This window comes from Anomaloglossus baeobatrachus, chromosome 11 (assembly GCF_048569485.1).
Source record: "Anomaloglossus baeobatrachus isolate aAnoBae1 chromosome 11, aAnoBae1.hap1, whole genome shotgun sequence".
Taxonomy (NCBI): Eukaryota; Metazoa; Chordata; class Amphibia; order Anura; family Aromobatidae; genus Anomaloglossus; species Anomaloglossus baeobatrachus.
The window spans coordinates 119,848,753-119,871,746 of NC_134363.1; the positions used below are offsets into that span (position 1 = coordinate 119,848,753).

At 52.2% G+C, this 22,994-nt stretch overlaps 1 protein-coding gene across 1 annotated transcript in view; it reads left to right on the top strand.

The window, feature by feature from the left end:
• TBCEL (tubulin folding cofactor E like) overlaps positions 1-22,994 on the top strand; it is a 131,098-nt gene that overhangs the window by 61,318 nt on the left and 46,786 nt on the right. Inside the window, exon 4 of the mRNA XM_075327631.1 lies at positions 19,740-19,879. Within this exon, the coding sequence (XP_075183746.1) occupies positions 19,740-19,879 (140 nt within the window). The remainder of the gene's footprint in view (positions 1-19,739; positions 19,880-22,994) is intronic.

The following is a 22,994-nucleotide window of genomic DNA, read 5'->3' on the forward strand; positions in this document are numbered from 1 at the left end:
TAAATAGTCACTAGACCTGTAGATGAATTCACAGACAGGTGTAATTTCCAGTATTTGGTAACTTGAGGGGTTTCTGCTGTTCTGGCACTTAGGGGCTCTGCAAGTGGAGTCCGCAAACTATTCTAGGAAAATCTGTGCTCCAAGAATCAAATGGCGCTCCTTCCATCCTGAGCCCTGAGGTGCGGTCAGACAGTATTCTACAGTCATGTGTGGGGTATGACACGTACAGGAGAAATTGTGTAGCACATTATGGGGCCCTGTTACCTATTCCCCTTGTGAAAATTGGAAATCAGGGCTAAAACAAAATTTTAGTGGTAAAAATGTAGCTATTTTTTCTTTACCGCCTAATAGTATAACATTTGGTGACACACCTGTGGTATCAATATGCTCACTGCACCCCTAGATTAATTTATTGAGGAGTGCAGTTTGTAAAATTCTCTTGTGGGAGGTTTCTGATGTTTTGGCATGTCAGGGTCTGCTCAAATTCGGTGCTGGAGAAAAGAATGGGTATATTGCTGCGCTACTGCCAATGAGAATTTTTTTTTATTTAATATTTATACCGTACCTTTATTCTATAGGTCGACACATTTCTGGGATCCAGTTCCCTTCCTCAGGACCAAGAAAATTAATGGTTGTTGATTTTCTTGCTCTTGAGGAAGGGGACTGGATCCCAGAAATGTGTCGACCTATAGAATAAAGATATCTATATTAATCAACAAATTTTCTCATTGGCGGTAGCGCGGCAATATATCCATTCTTTTCTCCAGCACCGAACATTAACCCACGTGGGGCTGTGGCAGCCGCCATTATATACATCCTATGCGTTTATAGGGGTTGTGCCTTCCACAACCCTGTCAGGTGAGTGTTACTCCTAACACTTCTTACGTTTTTATCTGGTAAAACCCTATTGCGTTCTCCATTCTTACAGTAGGGTCTGTTCAAATGTGACATGGCATCCGCAATCTATTCCACGCAATATAGCGCTCGAAAAGTCAAATGGCGCTCCTTATATGAAAAGATTTTGGGTTAAAGCAACATTTTTGTGGGAAAAAGTAAGTTTGATTCCTTTCTCGCCTTTTCATTGGGGGACACAGACAGTGGGTATTATGACACTAGATTTGAAAAAGTGTTAGCTCCTCCCCCCACAGCATATACTCTAGCTAGGCAGGAAACTAGCTCAGTTTTTTTCTAGTGTCGGCAGGGAGGCTGACATGTCTGGCCTGAGCCCCAGGCCAGCTTATTTTTTATTATTTTGTTCCTATTTTTGATTATGGGGCAATACCAGGGTGCCTTGCCACCCTCGTTCCCCCTCACTTACGGGCAGAAGAAACCTGGCGTGCACAAGCCGCCAGTCGTCCCTCGCGCCCAAGTGGTCGGGTCTGCGTACCCCTCCAGGCTCCCTGGAAGCACCTCACACCAAGGTAGCTCCAGAGGGCTAAGCAGAGCCGAGGACCTGCTTCAGCCTTGAGCCGAAGATGCGTCTCCTAGATCCCCGGACCGACGCGTCTTCAGACGGAGCCAGGAGCAGGTAGGGAGACGACGAGTCCTCTGTCCCCTGAATCCAAACCACCGACTAAAAAGGCGCCGGTGGGGCGAAGCAGGCCGTGATCCCGGGGAGCCTCATTAATTTAGCCACCGGCGTCGGCCTGCATTCTAGCAACATCCCCCTCTCACTACTCTGGAAGCCGCTACCTCAGTCGCATCAGTTTTGTTCCGATTGGCCGTCACGTTTAGTCCCAGCCCTGGGACCAATCAGTCTCCGGGGGCCGTCTCTCCCCTCCATGCTGCCAGGAATGCTGGACGCCATTTTCCACGTGGGGAGCAGACACGGGTGAGATCGCCTCCTTGGCTCTGCACTTCTAGAGCGCTATATACCGCTCTGCTCAGCGGTATAGCGCTGTCTCTCTAGCGGTGTGTGCCTGCTGGCTAGCGGTGTATATCAGCTGTTAGCGGTATATACTGGCTCTGCCTGCAGGTATATGCCGACTGTTTGACAGTATATACCATTTTGCTATCGGTATATACCGGCTGTGCATAGCAGTCACTTTATAATACTGCTAGTGGCTGTTCACTCATAGTAACAGCGGCATATCCCTATCACCTATAGGGCTGTAGGACTCTGTCGCTGACATGCGTAACTGCAAGGGTGATAAAGCTTCCCAGGCGTCCTCTACGGACCTGTACTATACTTGTACCACCTATGGACGCTCGTTTTCTAATGGCCGAAGCTATCCACTATGCCGGGGCTGCGATGCCCCTACTACAGTGTCACAACAGACCCCGTTGCCGGACCAGGAGGCCGTGCAGTCTTTGGATTCTGCCCCGGCCACCAGCCAGGCAGCACCCCCTTCTGATGACGTTATTCCTGCATGGGCTCTTCTAATGTCTAAAAGGATAGATGACCTTGCCGCTCAGATATCCCAGCCTTCCACAGGCTCCCACAGCCTCCCCCCGGCTCAGCTCCCTCAGAGGAGCCCGCCTGCTTCGTCTGGTCCCTCTTCCCCAGAACGTAGAAAGGCTGTTTCCAAAAGGCGCCATTGCGACCTCTACGCCTCATCCGACTCGGGCGATGGTCAGTCTGACCCAGGCTCCGTGATTTTTAGTAGCCACGATTCCCAAGACTCTGACTCTGATTCAGATGTCCCTTCTGAGTCTAGGCATATAGAAGACACACTAATTTCGGCTGTCAATCACTCCCTGTCGATTTCTGATCAGCCTCCGGACCCGACTTCTCAGTCGGCAATCAAGCGGGCCAAGAAGCCTCCTAAGTCATTTGCCCAGGATCCGGTTTTTCGTCAAATCATATCTAAACGGTGGGATCACCCTGATAGAAGGTTTAATAAAAAACCCTTCACTTCATTCGCTTATCCCTTTCCATCTGAAATGGTTAAGACCTGGTCAGTACCCCCCGTTGTGGATCCGCCAGTATCCAGGCTGGCTAAACACACTGTTATGTCTCTTTCAGACAACGCGTCTCTCAAGGACTCACCCGACCGCGCAGTTGATGCTGCGGTCAAATCTATTTTCCAGGCTTCGGGCTCCTCTCTTCACCCCCTGTTTGCCTTGACATAGGTCGCGAGAGCTATGGGTGTGTGGAGTAGGAACCTGCGCAGGATGCTTCGCTCTTGTAATATTCCTCCGGAGGCTTTTGAGATCCTTAATTTGTTCTCTCTAGCCTCTAATTATTTTCTTCACGGCTCCCTAGATGCAGCTAGTTTGTCTGCCCTAACAGCAGCCAATGCTGTCTTTGGCCGCAGAGTCTTGTGGCTAAAGATATGGAACGCGGACAGTGCCTCCAAGAAATCCCTGTCCATACTCGCCTTCCATGGTCTTCGTCTGTTTGGAGAATCCCTGGACAAACTCATATCTGAGATGACGGGCGGTAAAAGTACCATTCTACCACAAAAGCGGCTTGTATCCAGGAATTTTACAAAATCTTCTTGCCGCAGGCAGTCCTTTCGGCCCGCTCCCCAAAATCCATCAGCACAATGATCGTCCCAACGCTCAGATCGAGGATCCGGTCCCTCAATGGCCTCTTCCTGGCGTTCCCACTCCAAGTAATCTAAACCTAAGGGACCTCACCCTGTACAGGCCCCCTCAGCATGACGCCAGGTATTCCTCAGATCCGACTCCTGTTGGAGGGCGACTTCTGCTTTTTCGGGATATCTGGCTAGACCACACTCACGATGCTTGGGTTTGAGAAATCGTCACCTCAGGTTACAAGATCGATTTCTATTCCCTGCCGGCCAACCGGTTTCTGCGTTCTCATCTTCCAAAGTCCAAAACGTAAAGCCAGGCCTTGTTTCAGGCCATAGCCTCGTTACAGAAAGCAAACGTTATCATTCCAGTGCCCCTGGAACAGCGCGGCAAAGGTTTCGATTCAAATCTTTTTGTCGTTCCCAAAAAAGATGGCTCTATCTGCCCTATCTTGGACCTCAAAAGGCTGAACAGATCCGTACGGATTCGGACCTTCCGAATGGAATCATTGAGAGCAGTGCTAGCCGCCATGGAACCGGGAGAATTCCTAGCTTCCATAGACATTCAAGATGCTTATTTACACATTCCCATATGTCTATCTAATCAACAGTTCCTTCGTTTTGCCGTAGGACACCGTCATTTCCAATCCAGGGCCCTCCCCTTTGGACTGGCCACTGCGCCTCGGGTCTTCACAAAGGTCATGGCGGCCGTCATGTCCATTTTGCACCCCAGAGGCGTCCTGGTCGTTCCCTATTTGGACGACCTACTTGTCAATGGGAGCTCTCCTCAAGTTTGCTCAGAAAGCGTGCAGGTTTGCCTAGACACGCTGTCAAGGCTAGGGTGGCTTATCAACTTCAACAAGTCATCCCTTATTCCTCATCAGCGCATCACCTTTTTAGGTATGCTGATAGACACGGCTCAGTCCTTGGTTTTTCTTCCAGAAGACAAGAGGTCGTCCCTGATCCGGGCCGCCCAATCCCTCCGGTCCCGCCATTACACATCCCTTCGGAATGGAATGAGCGTGTTAGGCAAGATGGTGGCAGTCATGGAGGCCTTGTCTTTTGCCCAATTCCATCTGCGCCCTCTACAACTGGATCTTCTATCCTCCTGGGACAAGAATAAAGCTTCTCTAGACTGGTCAGTCCACCTATCTCGGACTGCGCTCAACTCCCTCGTCTAGTGGACTCAAGTCTCATCCCTATCTCAAGGGAAGTCCTTCCGCCCTGTCCACTGGCAAGTAGTCACGACAGATGCCAGCCTGATAGGCTGGGGGGCGGTGTTTCTCCGCCACACTATTCACGGACGCTGGTCTCCTTCCGAGCGCTCCCTTCACATCAACATTCTAGAGATCAGAGCCATATTTCTGGCCCTTCAGAACTTTCAGCCCTTGCTATTGGGCCTCCCTGTTCGGATCCAGTCAGACAATGCCACGGCTGTGGCTTACATCAACAGTCAGGGAGGAACTCGCAGCAGGGCAGCGATGAAAGAAGTATCCAAGATTCTTCTTTGGGCAGAGATGCACATTCCCATTATTTCAGCTGTCCATATTCCGGGGGTAGACAACTGGGCCGCAGACTTTCTCAGCAGGCAAGGTCTAGCGGCAGGGGAATGGTCCCTCCACGACGAAGTGTTCCATCAGATCACTCTTCGTTGGGGACTCCCAGATGTGCACCTCATGGCGTCTCGCATGAACGCCAAAATACATCCCTTCATATCCCGGTCGAGAGACCTGCTAGCGCTCGGCTCCGATGCGCTAGTCTTTCCGTGGTCGCAGTTTCGCCTGCCCTACATCTTCCCTCCGTTTCCTCTCATTCCGAGAGTAATCAAGAAAATCAAAGCGGAGGGAATGCCGGTGATCCTCATGGCCCCGGATTGGCCCAGGAGAGCCTGGTACCCAGAGCTTCTCCAACTTCTCGGCGACACTCCCTGGCGTTTCCCCGACCGCCCGGATCTTCTGTCGCAAGGTACAATGTTCCACCAGAATACAGCACAGCTGCATTTGACGGTGTGGCGCTTGAATCCTTGATTCTAGCAAAGTCAGGCCTTTCTTCTAAGGTAGTTCATACCATGCTTAATGCTCGGAAGCCCTCCTCCGCTAGTATCTATCACAGGGCCTGGAAGACCTATTTTTCCTGGTGTGACCGTCATAATCGGTTGCCCCTTACCTTTTCAATCCCTAATGTTCTTGCCTTTCTGCAAGACGGTCTGGACTCAGGACTAGCTCTCAGTACCCTTAAAGGACAAGTTTCTGCCTTGTCAATATTTTTCCAGAAGCAGCTGGCTTCTCGCCCTCAGGTCCGTACCTTTCTTCAAGGGGTAGCGCATTTGGTTCCTCCTTATCGCCACCTCTTAGATCCCTGGGATCTGAATCTGGTTCTCCGAGCTCTTCAGCTTCCTCCTTTCGAACCTCTGAGAGAAATCTCTCTTCAACGACTGTCCTGCAAGGTTGCCTTTTTAGTCGCCATTACCTCTATCAGGCGAGTGTCCGAACTGGCGGCCCTTTCCTGTCGCTCACCTTACCTGATATTCCATCATGATAAGGTGGTCCTTCGGCCTTCCCCCACCTTTCTTCCGAAGGTCGTATCTTCTTTCCACTTAAACGAGGACATTGTGTTGCCGTCTTTCTGCCTGGTCCCGGTCCACTCCTTTGAAAAAGCCCTTCACACTCTAGATCTCGTCAGGCCTCTGCGGATCTACATCTCCAGAACAGCGCCGTTGCGCATGTCCGATGCCCTCTTCGTCCTCTCAGAAGGACACAAAAAGGGCAACCAGGCTTCTAATTCCACGATTTCTCGATGGATCAGGACTGCCATCTGTGAGGCATACAAAGCACAAGGTTTTGTTCCCCCTCAATCTGTGCGGGCCCACTCTACGCGAGCAGTGGGTGCTTCCTGGGCTATCCGCCATCAGGCTTCGGCGGCCCAACTTTGCAAGGCCGCTACCTGGTCCATTGTGCACATGTTTACAAAATTCTACAGTGTGCATACGCATGCCTCCGTGGATGCTGCTCTTGGAAGACAAGTCCTTCAGGCAGCAGTGGCCCATTTATAAGTGGCCACTGCTCGGTTTTTTGACAGTGTTTTGATATGTTTTCACTGCAGTTGCAATTGTTAGTCAGCTCTTAGTCTGACGTTATACACTGTTATTAAGTTCAGTTCCCACCCAGGGACTGCTTTGGGACGTCCCAATGTCTGTGTCCCCCAATGAAAAGGCGAGAAAGGAAATGACATTTTTGTGTACTCACCGTAAAATGTCTTTCTTGGAGCCTTTCATTGGGGGACATAGCTCCCACCCTCGTGGTTTTGGTTGTCCTTCTACTACTGCTTTTACACCAAACTGAGCTAGTTTCCTGCCTAGCTAGGGTATATGCTGTGGGGGGAGGAGCTAACACTTTTGCAAATCTAGTGTCACGCCTCCCTGGAGACATCATAATACCCACTGTCTGTGTCCCCCAATGAAAGGCTCCAAGGAAGACATTTTACGGTGAGTACACAAAGATGCCATTTTTTTCCTTCCACATTGCTTTAGTTTTTGTGAAGCACCTAAATGGTTAATAAACTCCTTGGATGTGGTTTTGAGCAGTTTGAGGGGTGCAGTTTTTAGAATGAGGTCACTTTTGGGTATTTTCTGTCACTTAGGCCTCTCAAAGTCTCTTCAAATGTGATGTGATCTTTAAACAGGTTTCTTTTTAATTTTATTGGAAAAAATTAGAAGTTGCCGATACATTTTACCCCCTCTAACTTCCTAACAAAAAAAATAAATTGTTTTAAAAATGGTGCTGATGTAAAGTAGACATGTGGGAAATGTTATTTATAGTGACTGATGGGCTGACCCGGACTGTGAAAGTCCAGATCCGTGCGGTTTCAATCGTACCCAAGTGCCGGACCCGGAGTTCTCAGGGAACTTCGGGTAATGATGCAAATCCGGCAACTCGGGAAATTTAAAAAAAAAAAAAAAAAAAAAAAAAAATAGAGAAAATAAGAATGAAGCAAGCAGATTATACTTACCAAGTCTCCAGTGCGGCTGTAACTGCTTCCAACCATTCATTCTACTTCCGGGACTGCTCATTACCCTAATCCATATTCACTGCTTCCCACGCCTATCGGCAGTCCCCACGTCTGTAATTGGTTGCAGTCTAACGCGCCTCCAGCCTGTGTGACAACGTTTGACTGCAACCAATCACAGGCGCTGTCTGCAGGTCACTATCGTGGTGTAAAATAATATGACACCCGCCATGATAAAGCATACAGCTACAGGCTACAGCTCCTTGCCGTGCTCTTATCTTGGCTGTGTATCAAAATAAGAAGAACCATATGTGTCTTTTTTTTTTTTTTTTTTTTATTTAAAAACCAACGTGCAGTACCCCCTAATCTTGATACCTAGGCATGATAAAGCCAACAGCTAGGAGCTGGTATTCTCAGGCTGGGGAGACCCATGCCTATTGGGCCCCCCAGCCTAAAAATAGCAGCTTGTAGCCACCCAGGATTGTCGCATCGCATCCATTATAGGCACCCTTGGTGCGGTGGCAATCGGGGTAATAAGGGGTTAATCACAGCTTACAACTGTCACTATGCCCTAGATTAAGAACAGAGGGGGTCTGAGACCCCCCCATTACTAATCTGTAAGGGATAAGAAATTAACAAACACCGAAAAAAAAAACCTTTATTTGAAATAAAATACAAAAAAACCCTCTTGTTACCACTTTATTAACCCCCAAATCACCCAGGTTTGACATCCACACAATGTCCCACAACGATTCCACCTCTATTACATCTGATGTGACAGCAAGTGGTCATAAACATGACTGCCCGCTGTGTGCTCCAGGCAGAGACTGAGTGAGCCGTGTGATGATCAGTGATGTCACTTAGGTTATTTGCAGTCACAGCTGGAGGTTCTTACAGTCCAATCAGACTACTACTGGAGCAAAAAAACAGCTAATCCGTGGGGGTGCCTTGACAACCCCTTTAAAGGGAATCTGTTAGCAGGTTTTTGCTCCCCCGCCTCAGAGCAGCATAATGTAGAGACAGAGACTGTCTGTCTGTCTTGCTCCAAAATTGTGTCCTTACGGTGACACAAAGCTGATTGGCCGCTGGGCTCGCCATGGCCCCCCCCCGCACGGATTGGCCGCTCGCCCAGGCTGCGCCCCCACATGGATTGGCCGGCCGCTCGCCCAGGCTCCGCCCCCCCCCACAGATTGGCCTCTCGCCCCGGCACCCTGCAGGCATTGGCAACTCGGCCACGCCCCGCCCACCTCACGCAATGCACGCTAGCTCTGGCCCCGCCCCCCCCACGCATTCCCCGAACCGACACTGTCACGGAGCCACGACTACCAGGTGAGTACTGTACCCCTGGGAGCCCACATCAGATTACGCCGCCAAACCAGCCAACACGTACCCTCGCATTGCTGGGGCTGGCCGGCGTATGCTGGTGTGGGCTCCCGTGCGAGCGGGGGACGGGATACGCTGGTAACCATGGTAGCACAGTTACCAGCGCATCAAGGTCCTGCAGCGGCGGAACATACACACACGCACACACATAACAGCACACACACACACATATACACACACACACATATCAGATCACACTCACTCTCACACACACCTCACACACACATCACATCGCATCCACATACTCACAACATCCTGGGATATCGCTTGCTTCTCGGCGGCGATACTGTGCTGTGAGCTTCCAGGACCTGCCGGAGGATCACATGGCCAGAAGCATGTGGTATCTCCGGATGTTGTGATTGTGTGAGCGCGTATGTGAAATATCGTCAGTGTGTGCGTGAGTGTATGCGATCGGGTGTGTGTGAGTGTATGCGATCGGGTGTGTGTGAGTGTATGCGATCGGGTGTGTGTGAGTGTATGCGATCGGGTGTGTGTGAGTGTATGCGATCGGATCTGTGAGTGTCGGCAGAGGAGCACGGCGTGCTGGAGGAGGCTGGGAGGAGAGAGGCTGATCCTGGGGAAGGCTGGGATGGGGAGGCTGAGAGAAGAGAGGCTGATGCTGGGGGAGGCTGAGGCTGGGGTAGGCTGGGAGGAGAGAGCCTGATGCTGGGGACCGAAAAGGCTGATGCTGGGAGGAGAGAGGCTGATGCTGGGGTAGGCTGGGAGGAGAGAGGCTGATGCTGGAAGGAGAGAGGCTGATGCTGGGAGGAGAGAGGCTGATGCTGGGGGAGGCTGAGGCTGGGGTAGGCTGGGAGGAGAGAGAGGCTGATGCTGGGAAGAGAGAGGCTGATGCTGGGAAGAGAGAGGCTGATGCTGGGAGGAGAGAGGCTGATGCTGGGAGGAGAGAGGCTGATGCTGGGTGGAGAGAGGCTGATGCTGGGAGGAGAGAGGCTGATGCTGGGAGGAGAGAGGCTGATGCTGGGAGGAGAGAGGCTGATGCTGGGAGGAGAGAGGCTGATGCTGGGAGGAGAGAGGCTGATGCTGGGAGGAGAGAGGCTGATGCTGGGAGGAGAGAGGCTGATGCTGGGAGGAGAGAGGCTGATGCTGGGAGGAGAGAGGCTGATGCTGGGAGGAGAGAGGCTGATGCTGGGAGGAGAGAGGCTGATGCTGGGAGGAGAGAGGCTGATGCTGGGAGGAGAGAGGCTGATGCTGGGAGGAGAGAGGCTGATGCTGGGAGGAGACAGGCTGATGCTGGGAGGAGACAGGCTGATGCTGGGAGGAGACAGGCTGATGCTGGGAGGAGACAGGCTGAGGCTGGGAGGAGACAGGCTGAGGCTGGGGTAGGCTGGTAGGAGAGAGGCTGATACTGGGATGAGAGAGGCTGATGCTGGGGACAGAGAGGCTGATGCTGGGGACAGAGAGGCTGATGCTGGGGACAGAGAGGCTGATGCTGGGGACAGAGAGGCTGATGCTGGGGACAGAGAGGCTGATGCTGGGGACAGAGAGGCTGATGCTGGGGACAGAGAGGCTGATGCTGGGGACAGAGAGGCTGATGCTGGGGACAGAGAGGCTGATGCTGGGGACAGAGAGGCTGATGCTGGGGACAGAGAGGCTGATGCTGGGGACAGAGAGGCTGATGCTGGGGACAGAGAGGCTGATGCTGGGGACAGAGAGGCTGATGCTGGGAGGAGAGAGGCTGATGCTGGGAGGAGAGAGGCTGATGCTGGGAGGAGAGAGGCTGATGCTGGGAGGAGAGAGGCTGATGCTGGGAGGAGAGAGGCTGATGCTGGGAGGAGAGAGGCTGATGCTGGGAGGAGAGAGGCTGATGCTGGGAGGAGAGAGGCTGATGCTGGGAGGAGAGAGGCTGATGCTGGGAGGAGAGAGGCTGATGCTGCGGGTAGAGAGGCTGATGTTGGGAGGAGAGAGGCTGATGCTGCGGGCAGAGAGGCTGATGCTGGTGCAGCATGGGGGATGGAGCACGATGGGGGGTGCGCAGCATGGCGGATGGAGCACGTTGGGGAGTGCGCAGCATGGGGGATGGAGCACTATGGGGGATGGAGCACGATGGGGAGTGCGCTGCATTGGGGATGGAGCACGATGGGGAGTGCGCAGCATGGCGGATGGAGCACGTTTGAGAGTGCGCAGCATGACGGATGGAGTACGTTTGGGAGTGCGCAGCATGGGGGATGCAGCACGATGGGGAGTGCGGAGTATGGCGGATGGAGCACGTTTGGGAGTGCGCAGCATGGCGGATGGACCACGTTTGGGAGTGCGCAGCATGGCGGATGGAGCACGTTTGGAAGTGCGCAGCATGGCGGATGGAGCACGTTTGGGAGTGCGCAGCATGGGAGATGGAGCACGATGGGGGGTGCGCAGCATGGGAGATGGAGCACGATGGGGGGTGCGCAGCATGGGGGATGGAGCACGAGGGGGAGTGCGCTACATGGGGGATGGAGCACGATGGGGAGTGCGGAGTATGGCGGATGGAGCACGTTTGGGAGTGCGCAGCATGGCGGATGGAGCACGTTTGGGAGTGCGCAGCATGGCGGATGGACCACGTTTGGGAGTGCGCAGCATGGCGGATGGAGCACGTTTGGGAGTGCGCAGCATGGCGGATGGAGCACGTTTGGGAGTGCGCAGCATGGGAGATGGAGCACGATGGGGGGTGCGCAGCATGGGGGATGGAGCACGATGGGGAGTGCGCTGCATGGGGGATGGAGCACGATGGGGGGTGCGCAGCATGGCGGATGGAGCACGTTGGGGAGTGCGCAGCATGGGGGATGGAGCACTATGGGGGATGGAGCACGATGGGGAGTGCGCTGCATTGGGGATGGAGCACGATGGGGAGTGCGCAGCATGGCGGATGGAGCACGTTTGAGAGTGCGCAGCATGACGGATGGAGTACGTTTGGGAGTGCGCAGCATGGGGGATGCAGCACGATGGGGAGTGCGGAGTATGGCGGATGGAGCACGTTTGGGAGTGCGCAGCATGGCGGATGGACCACGTTTGGGAGTGCGCAGCATGGCGGATGGAGCACGTTTGGAAGTGCGCAGCATGGCGGATGGAGCACGTTTGGGAGTGCGCAGCATGGGAGATGGAGCACGATGGGGGGTGCGCAGCATGGGAGATGGAGCACGATGGGGGGTGCGCAGCATGGGGGATGGAGCACGAGGGGGAGTGCGCTACATGGGGGATGGAGCACGATGGGGAGTGCGGAGTATGGCGGATGGAGCACGTTTGGGAGTGCGCAGCATGGCGGATGGAGCACGTTTGGGAGTGCGCAGCATGGCGGATGGACCACGTTTGGGAGTGCGCAGCATGGCGGATGGAGCACGTTTGGGAGTGCGCAGCATGGCGGATGGAGCACGTTTGGGAGTGCGCAGCATGGGAGATGGAGCACGATGGGGGGTGCGCAGCATGGGGGATGGAGCACGATGGGGAGTGCGCTGCATGGGGGATGGAGCACGATGGGGGGTGCGCAGCATGGGGGATGGAGCACGATGGGAAGTGCACACCTCCCCCCAACACACGCACGCACGCGCGCGCACGCACTGCACAACACACCACACACACACACTGGGAGCCACAAACAACTGCCCTACACAGACACCCACACACACAGACAACGCTGCACACACACAACACCCAACACACAAACACCGCGGCACACACAAATATATGCACATACCGCACAACACACACATTGCACAAAACATACCTCCCCCCAAAACACACCACACACACACAAACCGCGCAACACACACACACACAACGCTACAGACACACAGCGCTCCACAAACAACGCAACACACGCAACACACATACAACACCGCTCTCACCCCCCGTCACACCCAGACAACACCCAGAACATGTACAGCGCCCTACACAAACACTTGGTAACTACACACAACAACATCTATCTATATATATAATTGCCTTATTCTGTCTGTCTGTCTGTCTGTCTATCTGTCTGTCTGTCATGCTCCAAAATTGTGTCCTTACGGTGACACAAAGCTGATTGGCCGCTGGGCTCGCCATGGCCCCGCCCCCCCACACCGATTGGCCGCTCGCCCAGGCTGCGCCCCCACACGAATTGGCCAGCCGCTCGCCCAGGCTCCGCCCCCCCACAGATTGGCCTCTCGCCCTGGCACCCTGCAGGCATTGGCAATTCGGCCACGCCACGCCCCGCCCCCTCACGCAATGCACGCTAGCTCTGGCCCTGCCCCCTCCCTCCCCCCGCGCATTCCCCGAACTGACACGGCTGTCACCGAGGTGAGTACTGTACTTCCCCCCCCCCCTCCCCCCCCCCCCCCGCGCATTCCCCGAACTGACACGGCTGTCACCGAGGTGAGTACTGTACTCCCCCACCCCCCCCCCCGGCCCCCGCTCGCACGGGAGTGGTGTGGATACGTTGGTAACCATGCTCGCATGGTTACAAGCGCATCAAGGTCCTGCTGCGGCGGAAGATCCACACGCACACACATAACAGCACATACACAAACATGCACGCACATCAGATCACACTCACTCTCACACACACCTCACACACACCTCACACATACCTCACATCGCATCCACACACTCACAGCATCCGGCGATATCGCTTGCTTCTCGGCCTCGATACTGTGCTGTTGTGACCTTCCAGGACCTGACGGAGGATCACATGGCCAGAGGCATGTGGTATCTCCGGATGTTGTGAGTGTGAGCGCGTATGTGCGATATCGTCAGTGTCTGTGTGTGTGAGTGTATGCTATCGGGTGTGTGTGAGTGTATGCGATCGGGTGTGTGTGAGTGGATGCGATCGGGTGTGTGTGAGTGGATGCGATCGGGTGTGTGTGAGTGGATGCGATCGGGTGTGTGAGTGTCGGCAGAGGAGCACGGCGTGCTGGAGGAGGCTGGGAGCAGAGAGGCTGATCATGGGGAAGGCTGGGAGGGGGAGGCTGATGCTGGGGGAGACTGGGAGGGGAAGGCTGATGCTGAAGGAGGCTGGGAGGGGGAGGCTGGGAGGAAGGAGGCTGGGAGGAGAGAGGCTGATCCTGGGGAAGGCTGGGAAGGGGAGGCTGATGCTGAGGGAGGCTGGAAGGAGAGAGGCTGATGCTGGGGGAGGCTGGAAGGAGAGAGGCTGAGGCTGGGAGGAGGGAGGCTGATGCTGGGGAAGGCTGATGCTGAGGGAGGCTGGGAGGGGAAAGCTGATGCTGGGGAAGGCTGGGAGGACGGAGGCTGGGAGGAGAGAGGCTGATCCTGGGGAAGGCTGGGAGAGGGAGGCTGATGCTGGAGGAGGCTGGAAGGAGAGAGGCTGATGCTGGCGGAGGCTGATGCTGGGGGAGGCTGGAAGGAGAGAGGCTGATGCTGGTGGAGGCTGATGCTTGGGGAGGCTGGGAGAGGGAGGCTGATGCTGAGGGAGGCTGGGAGGAGGGAGGCTGGGAGAGGTAGGCTGAGAGAAGAGAGGCTGATGCACACACACACACACACACACACACACACGCGCGCGCGCGCGCGCACTGCACAACACACCACACACACACACACTGGGAACCCCAAACAACTGCCCTACACAGACACCCACACACACAGACAACGCTGCACACACACAACACCCAACACACAAACACCGCGGCACACACAAATATACGCACATACCACACAACACACACATTGCACAAAACATACCTCCCCCCAAAACACACCACACACACACAAACCGCGCAACACACACACAACGCTACAGACACACAGCGCTCCACAAACAACGCAACACACGCAACACACATACAACACCGCTCTCACCCCCCGTCACACCCAGACAACACCCAGAACATGTACAGCGCCCTACACAAACACTTGGTAACTACACACAACAACATCTATATATATATATATATATATATATATATATATATATATATATATATATATATATATATATATATATAACAAAAATCATACATGAACTACACAATACGTAAATTCTAGAATACTCGATGCGTAGAATCGGGCCACCTTCTAGTCTATATATATATAATTGCCTTATTTTGTCTGTCTGTCTGTCTTGCTCCAAAATTGTGTCCTTACGGTGACACAGCGAATTGGCCGCTTGGCTCGCCATGGCCCCGCCCCCCCCTGCACGGATTGGCCACTCGGCCTGGACCCGCCCCCTCACGCATTGGACGCTTGCCCCAAACAGTGGATTGGCCGCTGGGCTCGGCATGGCCCCATCCCCCCACACGGATTTGCCGCTCAGCATGGACCCGCCCCCTCACTCGCCCCAAACAGCGTATTGGCCGCTGGGCTCGCCAAGGCCCCGCCCCCCCACGGATTGGACGCTCGCCCCAAACAGCGGATTGGACGCTGGGCTCGGCATGGCCCCGCCCCCCCCACGGATTGGCAGCTGGGCTCGGCCTGGCCCCGCCCCCGCATGAATTGGCAGTTTGGCCAGGCCCCGCCCCGCACGTGGTGCCACTAGGCCACGCCCCTCACGCGGTGTCGCTAGGCTACGCCCCTCACGCGGTACTGCTAGGCCACGCCCCCTCACACTATGGTGCTATGCCACGCCCCCTCACACTATGGCGCTAGGCCATGCCCCCTCACACTATGGTGCTAGGCCACGCCCCCTCACACTATGGCGCTAGGCCATGCCCCCTCACACTATGGCGCTAGGCCACGCCCCCTCACACTATGGCGCTAGGCCATGCCCCCTCACACTATGGCGCTAGGCCATGCCCCCTCACACTATGGCGCTAGGCCATGCCCCCTCACACTATGGCGCTAGGCCACGCCCCCTCACACTATGGCGCTAGGCCACGCCCCTCACACTATGGCGCTAGGCCACGCATCCTCACATTTTCCAGCTAGGCCACGCCCCCTCACACTATGGCACTAGGCCACGCCCACACAATGCCGCTAGGCCACGCCCCCACACTGTGCCGCTAGGCCATGCCCGCGCATACGTTGGGCACCTGTACACCTCCCCCCAGGACAACTCCTCCCATTATACTCCTCCTACTATACTTCTCTCTGAGGGGTTTGCAGCATGGGGGATGGAGCACGATGGGGGGTGCGCAGCATGGGGGATGGAGCACGATGGGGGGTGCGCAGCATGGGGGATGGAGCACGATGGGGGGTGCGCCGCATGGGGGATGGAGCACGATGGGGGGTGCGCCGCATGGGGGATGGAGCACGATGGGGGGTGCGCAGCATGGGGGATGGAGCACGATGGGGAGTGCGCAGCATGGGGGATGGAGCACGATGGGGGGTGCGCAGCATGGGGGATGGAGCACGATGGGAAGTGCACACCTCCCCCCAACACACACACACACACGCGCACCGCACAACACACCACACACACACTGGGAACCACAAACACCGCCCTACACAGACAACGCCGCACACACACAACACCCAACACACAAACACCGCGGTATACACAAATATATGCACATACCGCGCAACACACACACTGCACAAAACATACCTCCCCCAAAACACACACATGCACTCCACACCCACACAAACCGCGCAACACACACAGCACCACACACACAGAACGCTGTAGACACACAGCGCTCCACAAACACACACAACGCAACACACATACAACACCGCTCTCACACACCCCCCCCACCCAGACAACACCCAGAACATTTACAGCGCCCTACACAAACACTGGCAACTACACACAACAACATCGATATAAATAACAAAAATCATACATTAACTACACAATAAATTCTAGAATACCCGATGCGTTAGAATCGGGCCACCTTCTAATATATATATACTAGAAGGTGGCCCGATTCTAATGCATCGGGTATTCTAGAATTTATTGTGTAGTTAATGTATGATTTTTGTTATATATATATATATATATATATATATATATATATATATATATATATATATATATATATATATATATATATATATATATATATATATATATATAGATGTTGTGTGTAGTTGCCAGTGTTTGTGTAGGGCGCTGTAAATGTTCTGGGTGTTGTCTGGGTGGGGGGGTGTGAGAGCGGTGCTGTATGTGTGTTGCGTTGTGTGTGTTGCATTGTTTGTGGAGCGCTGTGTGTCTGCAGTGTTGTCTGTGTGTGGTGCTGTGTGTGTTGCGCAGTTTATGTGCGTGTGGGTGTGGGGTGCGTGTGTGTGTGTTTTTGGGGGGAGGTATGTTTTGTGCAATGTGTGTATGTTGCGCGGTATGTGCGTATATTTGTGTGTGCCGCGGTGTTTGTGTGTTGTGTGTGTGCGCGGCGGTGTCTGTGTGGGTGTCTGTGTAGAGGGGTGTTTGTGGTTCCCAGTGTGTGTGTGTGGTGTATTGTGCGGTGCGTGTGTGGCGGTGTGTGTGTTTTGGGGGGAGGTGTGCACCATCGTGCTCCATCCCCCATGCTGCGCACCCCCCATCGTGTTTCATCCCCCCATTCTGGGCACCCCCCATCGTGTTTCAACCTCCCATTCTGGGCACCCCCCATCGTGCTCCATCCCCCATGCTGCACCCCCCATCGTGCTCCATCCCCCATGCTGCAAACCCCCCATCGTGTTTCATCCCCCCATTCTGGGCACCCCCCATCGTGCTGTACCCCCCATCGTGCTGTACCCCCCATCGTGCTGCATCCCCATCGTGCTGCATCCCCCATGCTTCACCCCCCATCATGCTCCATCCCCCATGCTGCAAACCCCTCAGAGAGGAGTAGAATAGGAGGAGTATAATGGGAGGAGTTGTCCTGGGGGGAGGTGTTCAGGTGCCCAACGTGTGCGGGGGGCGTGGCCTAGCGGCACAGTGTGGGGGTGTGGCCTAGCGGCACAGTGTGGGGGTGTGGCCTAGCGGCATAGTGGGGGCGTGGCCTAGCGCCATAGTGTGAGGGGGTGGGGCCTAGCGGGAAATTGTGAGGGGGCGTTGTCTAGCGTCATAGTGTGAGGGGGCGTTGCCTAGCGCCATAGTGTGAGGGGGTGTGGCCTAGTGCCATAGTGTGAGGGGCGTGGCCTAGCACCATAGTGTGAGGGGGCGTGGCCTAGCGGCATAGTGTGAGGGGGCGTGGCCTAGCGCCATAGTGTGAGGGGGTGTGGCCTAGCTGTGAGGGGCGTGGCCTAGCAGCATAGTGTGAGGAGGCGTGGCATAGCGGCATAGTGTGAGGAGGCGTGGCCTAGCGGCAGTGTCAGGGGGCGTGGCCTAACGGCACCGTGTGAGGGCATGGCCTAGCGACATATGATGGGGCGTGGCCTGGCGGCACCGCGTGAGGGCGTGGCCTAGCCAAACTGCCAATCAATGCGGGGGCGGGGCCAGGTCGAGCCCAGCTGCCAATCCGTGGGGGGGGCGGGACCAATCCGACGGTTGTCACTGTAAGGACACAATTTTGGAGCAAGACAGACAGAATAAGGCAATTATAGATATAGATTTAGATATAGATAATATTTATATAAATATAAATATATATATATATATATATATATATATATATATATAATATATATATAATATATATACATCATACATTATATATATATATATATATATATATATATATATATATATATATATATATATATATATATATATATATATATATATATATTATGGATGAGCTGTGTGAGCCGGGTGTGTCCTTCACGTGCTGATCATCTGCATACTAAAGAAATAGCCCCCACACAATGCCAGGCATATAGTGATGCACAGAGGACAGTATGGCTCATTCCCAGCAGATGGCAGTGCTACATAATGCAGAGCTCACATTGTGGCAGTGCGAGGATGGTACAGAGTCCAGGACTTGCACCCGGGGCTGCACACGTATCTCAGCTGTAGTTACCACCATGGTCCTTTGTATATTGTTCATTATACCTGTCCTGGATACCATGTGCCACTCTCTCTGCACTGTTTTTTTTTTTTGTTTTTTTAAAAGAGGTTTCAGTAAAATATTTTCCCAAGATGCAATTGAGTGTAAAAGAAAAAACAAGTTTTGTTCTACTTACCCTCCCCAGGTCTCGCACTGGACCTGATCACTGGGCTCAGCGGCTCGTGCTGTCTATATCAGTAAAGCCTTTGAGCTGGATGATGTGCTACAGACAAACAGAGACCGGAGCAGCATCAGAGAGCAGCACTGGACCCGGGGGGGGAGAAAAATACAGATTTGTTTTGTTGACCAGGGGCAATAATTTATTGAAACAGGATACCTATTTAATGGGATTGTCTGTGGAGAAAGAAAAATTCCCCAGGACCTGTAAAAATATAACAAAAGAAATTATCGTCTCTACCGACACTCACCTGGATCCAGCGCAGGACGCTCCATGGTCTGCACTACACGGGAAGAGGAGACATGACCGCAACAGCAGGACCGCCACGGCATGTGATTGGCTGCAGCAAGTCATATGACATCAAGAAAAAAACGATGATATGCTCCTCTAGTCACCTGACTGCTGCAGCCAATCACAGGCCGCAGTGGTCCTGCTGCTGATGGAGCGTTGATGTCTCGTCTTCCTGTGTCCCCATGGCGCAACCTGCGCTGCATCCAGGCGGGAGCCAGGAGATGGTATCAATCTTTTCTTTAAGTTCAGTTTCTGCTACAGTTTATAAACGGTGATTTTATGAAAATTGCATCCAGAAAAAAAAAAAGTGACCGAGCGCAGAAGTTGTCCTTGTAAACTAATGTGGTGGCGTGCCCCCGCGCCCAACGTTGTGGTGGACTGTTCCCTCGCCCAAAGTCTTGCCTTATGTACACTATAATAATCTGAATATTTTGCTGTAGTGTTGCTTTAAATTGTGTTATGTTGGAACATAATGTCTTTATGGTGTACACGTGCAGTTACCTATTGTACATGGTAGAGATGATCACTCCATTGTTATTGATCCGGACGGTCTGTCTATGTTCTGCCTCTTAGATCGCCTGAATCTGCCCAGTATTCTGGTCCTGAACAGCTGCGGTATCAGCCACGCCGGGGACGAGAGTGAGATCGCTGCCTTCTGCTCACATGTCTCTGAACTGGACTTGTCCGGTAACAAGCTGGACAACTGGCAGGAGGTGAGAGCAGTCATCATCCACATTGTGTCTATACCTCACAATCCCACTGTCCACGGCTCACATAACTGACGTGATCCCACACAGTATTATGTCATCCACTCAAAAGGAAGAAAAAGATAGCAAAAATCCCACCATTGGGGTGTATATTAGGATTTGTTTGTGTCACCATAAAGGTTTTATTTCTCTGATGATTGAGCTGTATGAGAATAGATGTTGTTTCTTTTGGTGCCATTTCATGTTTTTTATTTTGTTTTTTTTTTGGGGGGGGCAAACTGATCTTTTCTGCAGTGTTCACTTTGTGGGCTAAACAATGGTGTAATTTTTTAAGAGATTTTCTGGTATTTTTATATACATGGCCTGTTCTTATGATAGGTCACCAATATCCGATCCGGCAGCTGTGTAGTGGCCGCAGTGGTCCTGCATATTCACTTCCACATATTTCAATAGTTTTGGATCTGCAGTACCCCACTGTGGCCACTATGATGGTGCTGTACTCTGCAGCTAATCAAGTCCGGCCCCCGGCGTCACTGGAAGCAGCTGGTCACTGTTCTAATATTGGTGACCTGTCCTAAGGATAGTAAGGATTGGCCATCAATATTAGGTATCGGACAACCCCTTTAAAGCTGATATTTTTTATGCATGCAGTGATACCAAATATTTTAGACAAAAAGAAACATTAAAAAGGGTGATTCAATTTTTGTTCTTTGTTTCAAGTATTAATAAACAAATTAAAAAAATAAACATTTTTACTATTTCCTACATAACTTAAAGGGAACCTGTCAGGTGCAATATGCCCAGGACCACGAGCAGTTCTGGGTGCATATTGCTAACCCCTGCCTAACAGTCCCTGTATACACTAGCATAGCTAAAGAGATGTTTAGAAAAAGTATTTATAAAGATCCTTTATGATATGCTAATGAGCGCAGGGACTAGTCCCAAGAGTGTTACTTCCCTGAATAGTCCGCCTCCTTAGCATGTTAGCACACCCACAGGGGCAGCATGCTAACTTGCTATTCAATGCCCATTTCCCAGTTTCATCTGAGGTGACACACGTACCTGTGTCTGTTGTCACCCCGTCAGACGCCGGGCTTAGGTTCAGTGCGCATGATCAGAAATCACCGCACTTCCGGTATTGTGCACTTTTAAGCTGGGTATATGCGTTCTGGCTTCAGAGAGGTCTAGTGCACATGACCGGAAATGCTGGGACCTCTCATCATGCGCATTGAGCCTAAACTCTGCATCAGAGGCAGTGACAATGGACACAGATACGCCTGTCACCGCTGATCACACTGGGCAATAGGCATTGAATATCATGTTAGCACGCCCCTTTGGGCATACTAACATGCTTAAGAGGGTGGACTAGTCAGTGGAAGTAACACCCTTGTGACTAGTCCCTGGCCTCATTGGCATATCATAAAGGATCTTTACAAATTCTTTTTCTAAAGATCCCTTTATGTATGCTAGTGTATACAGGGATGGTTAGGTAGGGATTAGCAATATCCACCCAGAACTGCTCGTAGGTCTAGGTGCATATTGCACCTTCCAGGTTCACTTTAAAGCTGTGATTTCTGTACTGTACATTTAGCCATGTCCTATGAGGCTGTGCCATGCAATTAGCAGACACCAAAATGGTAGACACAAGGCTTCCCACCCCTCTCCTACCCCCAGTTGTCATGATAACACTATGGACTTGATTACAGGTATGGTATGTGGTGGGGTATAGGGTGACAGAGCCCCCTCCCTCTGTCCAACCACTTGCTTACCATGGTCCCAATTGATTAGCTCTAATCACAAGAGTTAGAGGCAGATGCCGGCTGTGTAACAAAGCTGGCGCCAGCTGTGTATGGAGCCATATTAGTTCCTGAGCCAGCTCCATTTATTGGGATTTGACATGTCAGGTACATGTACTGTATGTCACTTGTCAGGAAGGGGTTAAGATGTCATTAGCTAAGTTATGCTTCCCCCGCCCCTCAGATTATAATGGAATAACTGCATACTGGCATATGACTAGTATTCTGACACAGCCCGGCTGTCAGTCCAGATCAAAGAATGTTCTTTTTTTTTTTTTTTTCTCCCCATTGTTTAACTCTACGTATGCCACAGCCAGCGCTGATACAAGCGATTCCCTATGACACAATTTATGCCCGTATCATGTAGCTCACAACGAAAAATTCTCATTTTGAATAAGCGAAAAATAGAGCGAGACAAATAAATTAAAAGTATTACGAAAATAAGTATACAACCCCTAAAATGTTAATAGAAAAAAATCTGAATGTTCTTGTCCTAATGGGATTGAAATGGAAAAAAAAATGTTTATCAATACCTTCTCTTATTAAAATCTAAAGTTAAACATTGCCACATCTGTATATATAAGAAAAAAACACAAATAGGACAAGGCTGTCCATTTTCATTGACTGTGTTTTTGGGAACAAGATCTACGCAAATAAGACCAATGAGAAAGCAGCAGAAAGTGATTAGTTTTATAGAGGACCTTTCACCAGTTTGAGCTAGAACTGCCGCACCATGACGTAGTGGCCACAGACCTGAGTAAAATGTAGTTTCTTTTTTATTAGTTTCTCATCAACCATCATAGGTTCAACTGGGCGTTACCAGAGATCCTTCTCTGGGGGCGTGTACTTCTTCCCCTGCTTGACATTGACCAATCATAAGCAGGAGGCATCACAGAGGGGGAAAAAAGCAACACTGCTTGAATTCTGCTGCTACTGTGTAGTATAGGGCAGAGCGGCATGCGATTACAAACACTTCCAGATCTCGTCTCTTGGCAGTCAGTATGAGGGGAAAGGCTGAGCTGACACAGCTGTGAAATGACAGCCACACAGTTTAACATGCTCAATCTGGTGAAGGTCCCTGTTGAAAGTTTTATATATCAGAATTAATTCTAAAAATTTACTTGGACAGTGTAGAGCATTGATTGTCTATGAGAAGGCACTTTTACGTTAGAGATGGAAAACCCGTCTCACTTATTTCACACGTAACGATTCTCTCCAGCCTCTTCTTCTCTGGAGCTGCTTGTTTGCCACCCTTCAATGTGTATTATTGTAACGAGTGGCAGCCGCTGACAGGAGCTATTGATGCCTGCCCTCACCTTGTGTGC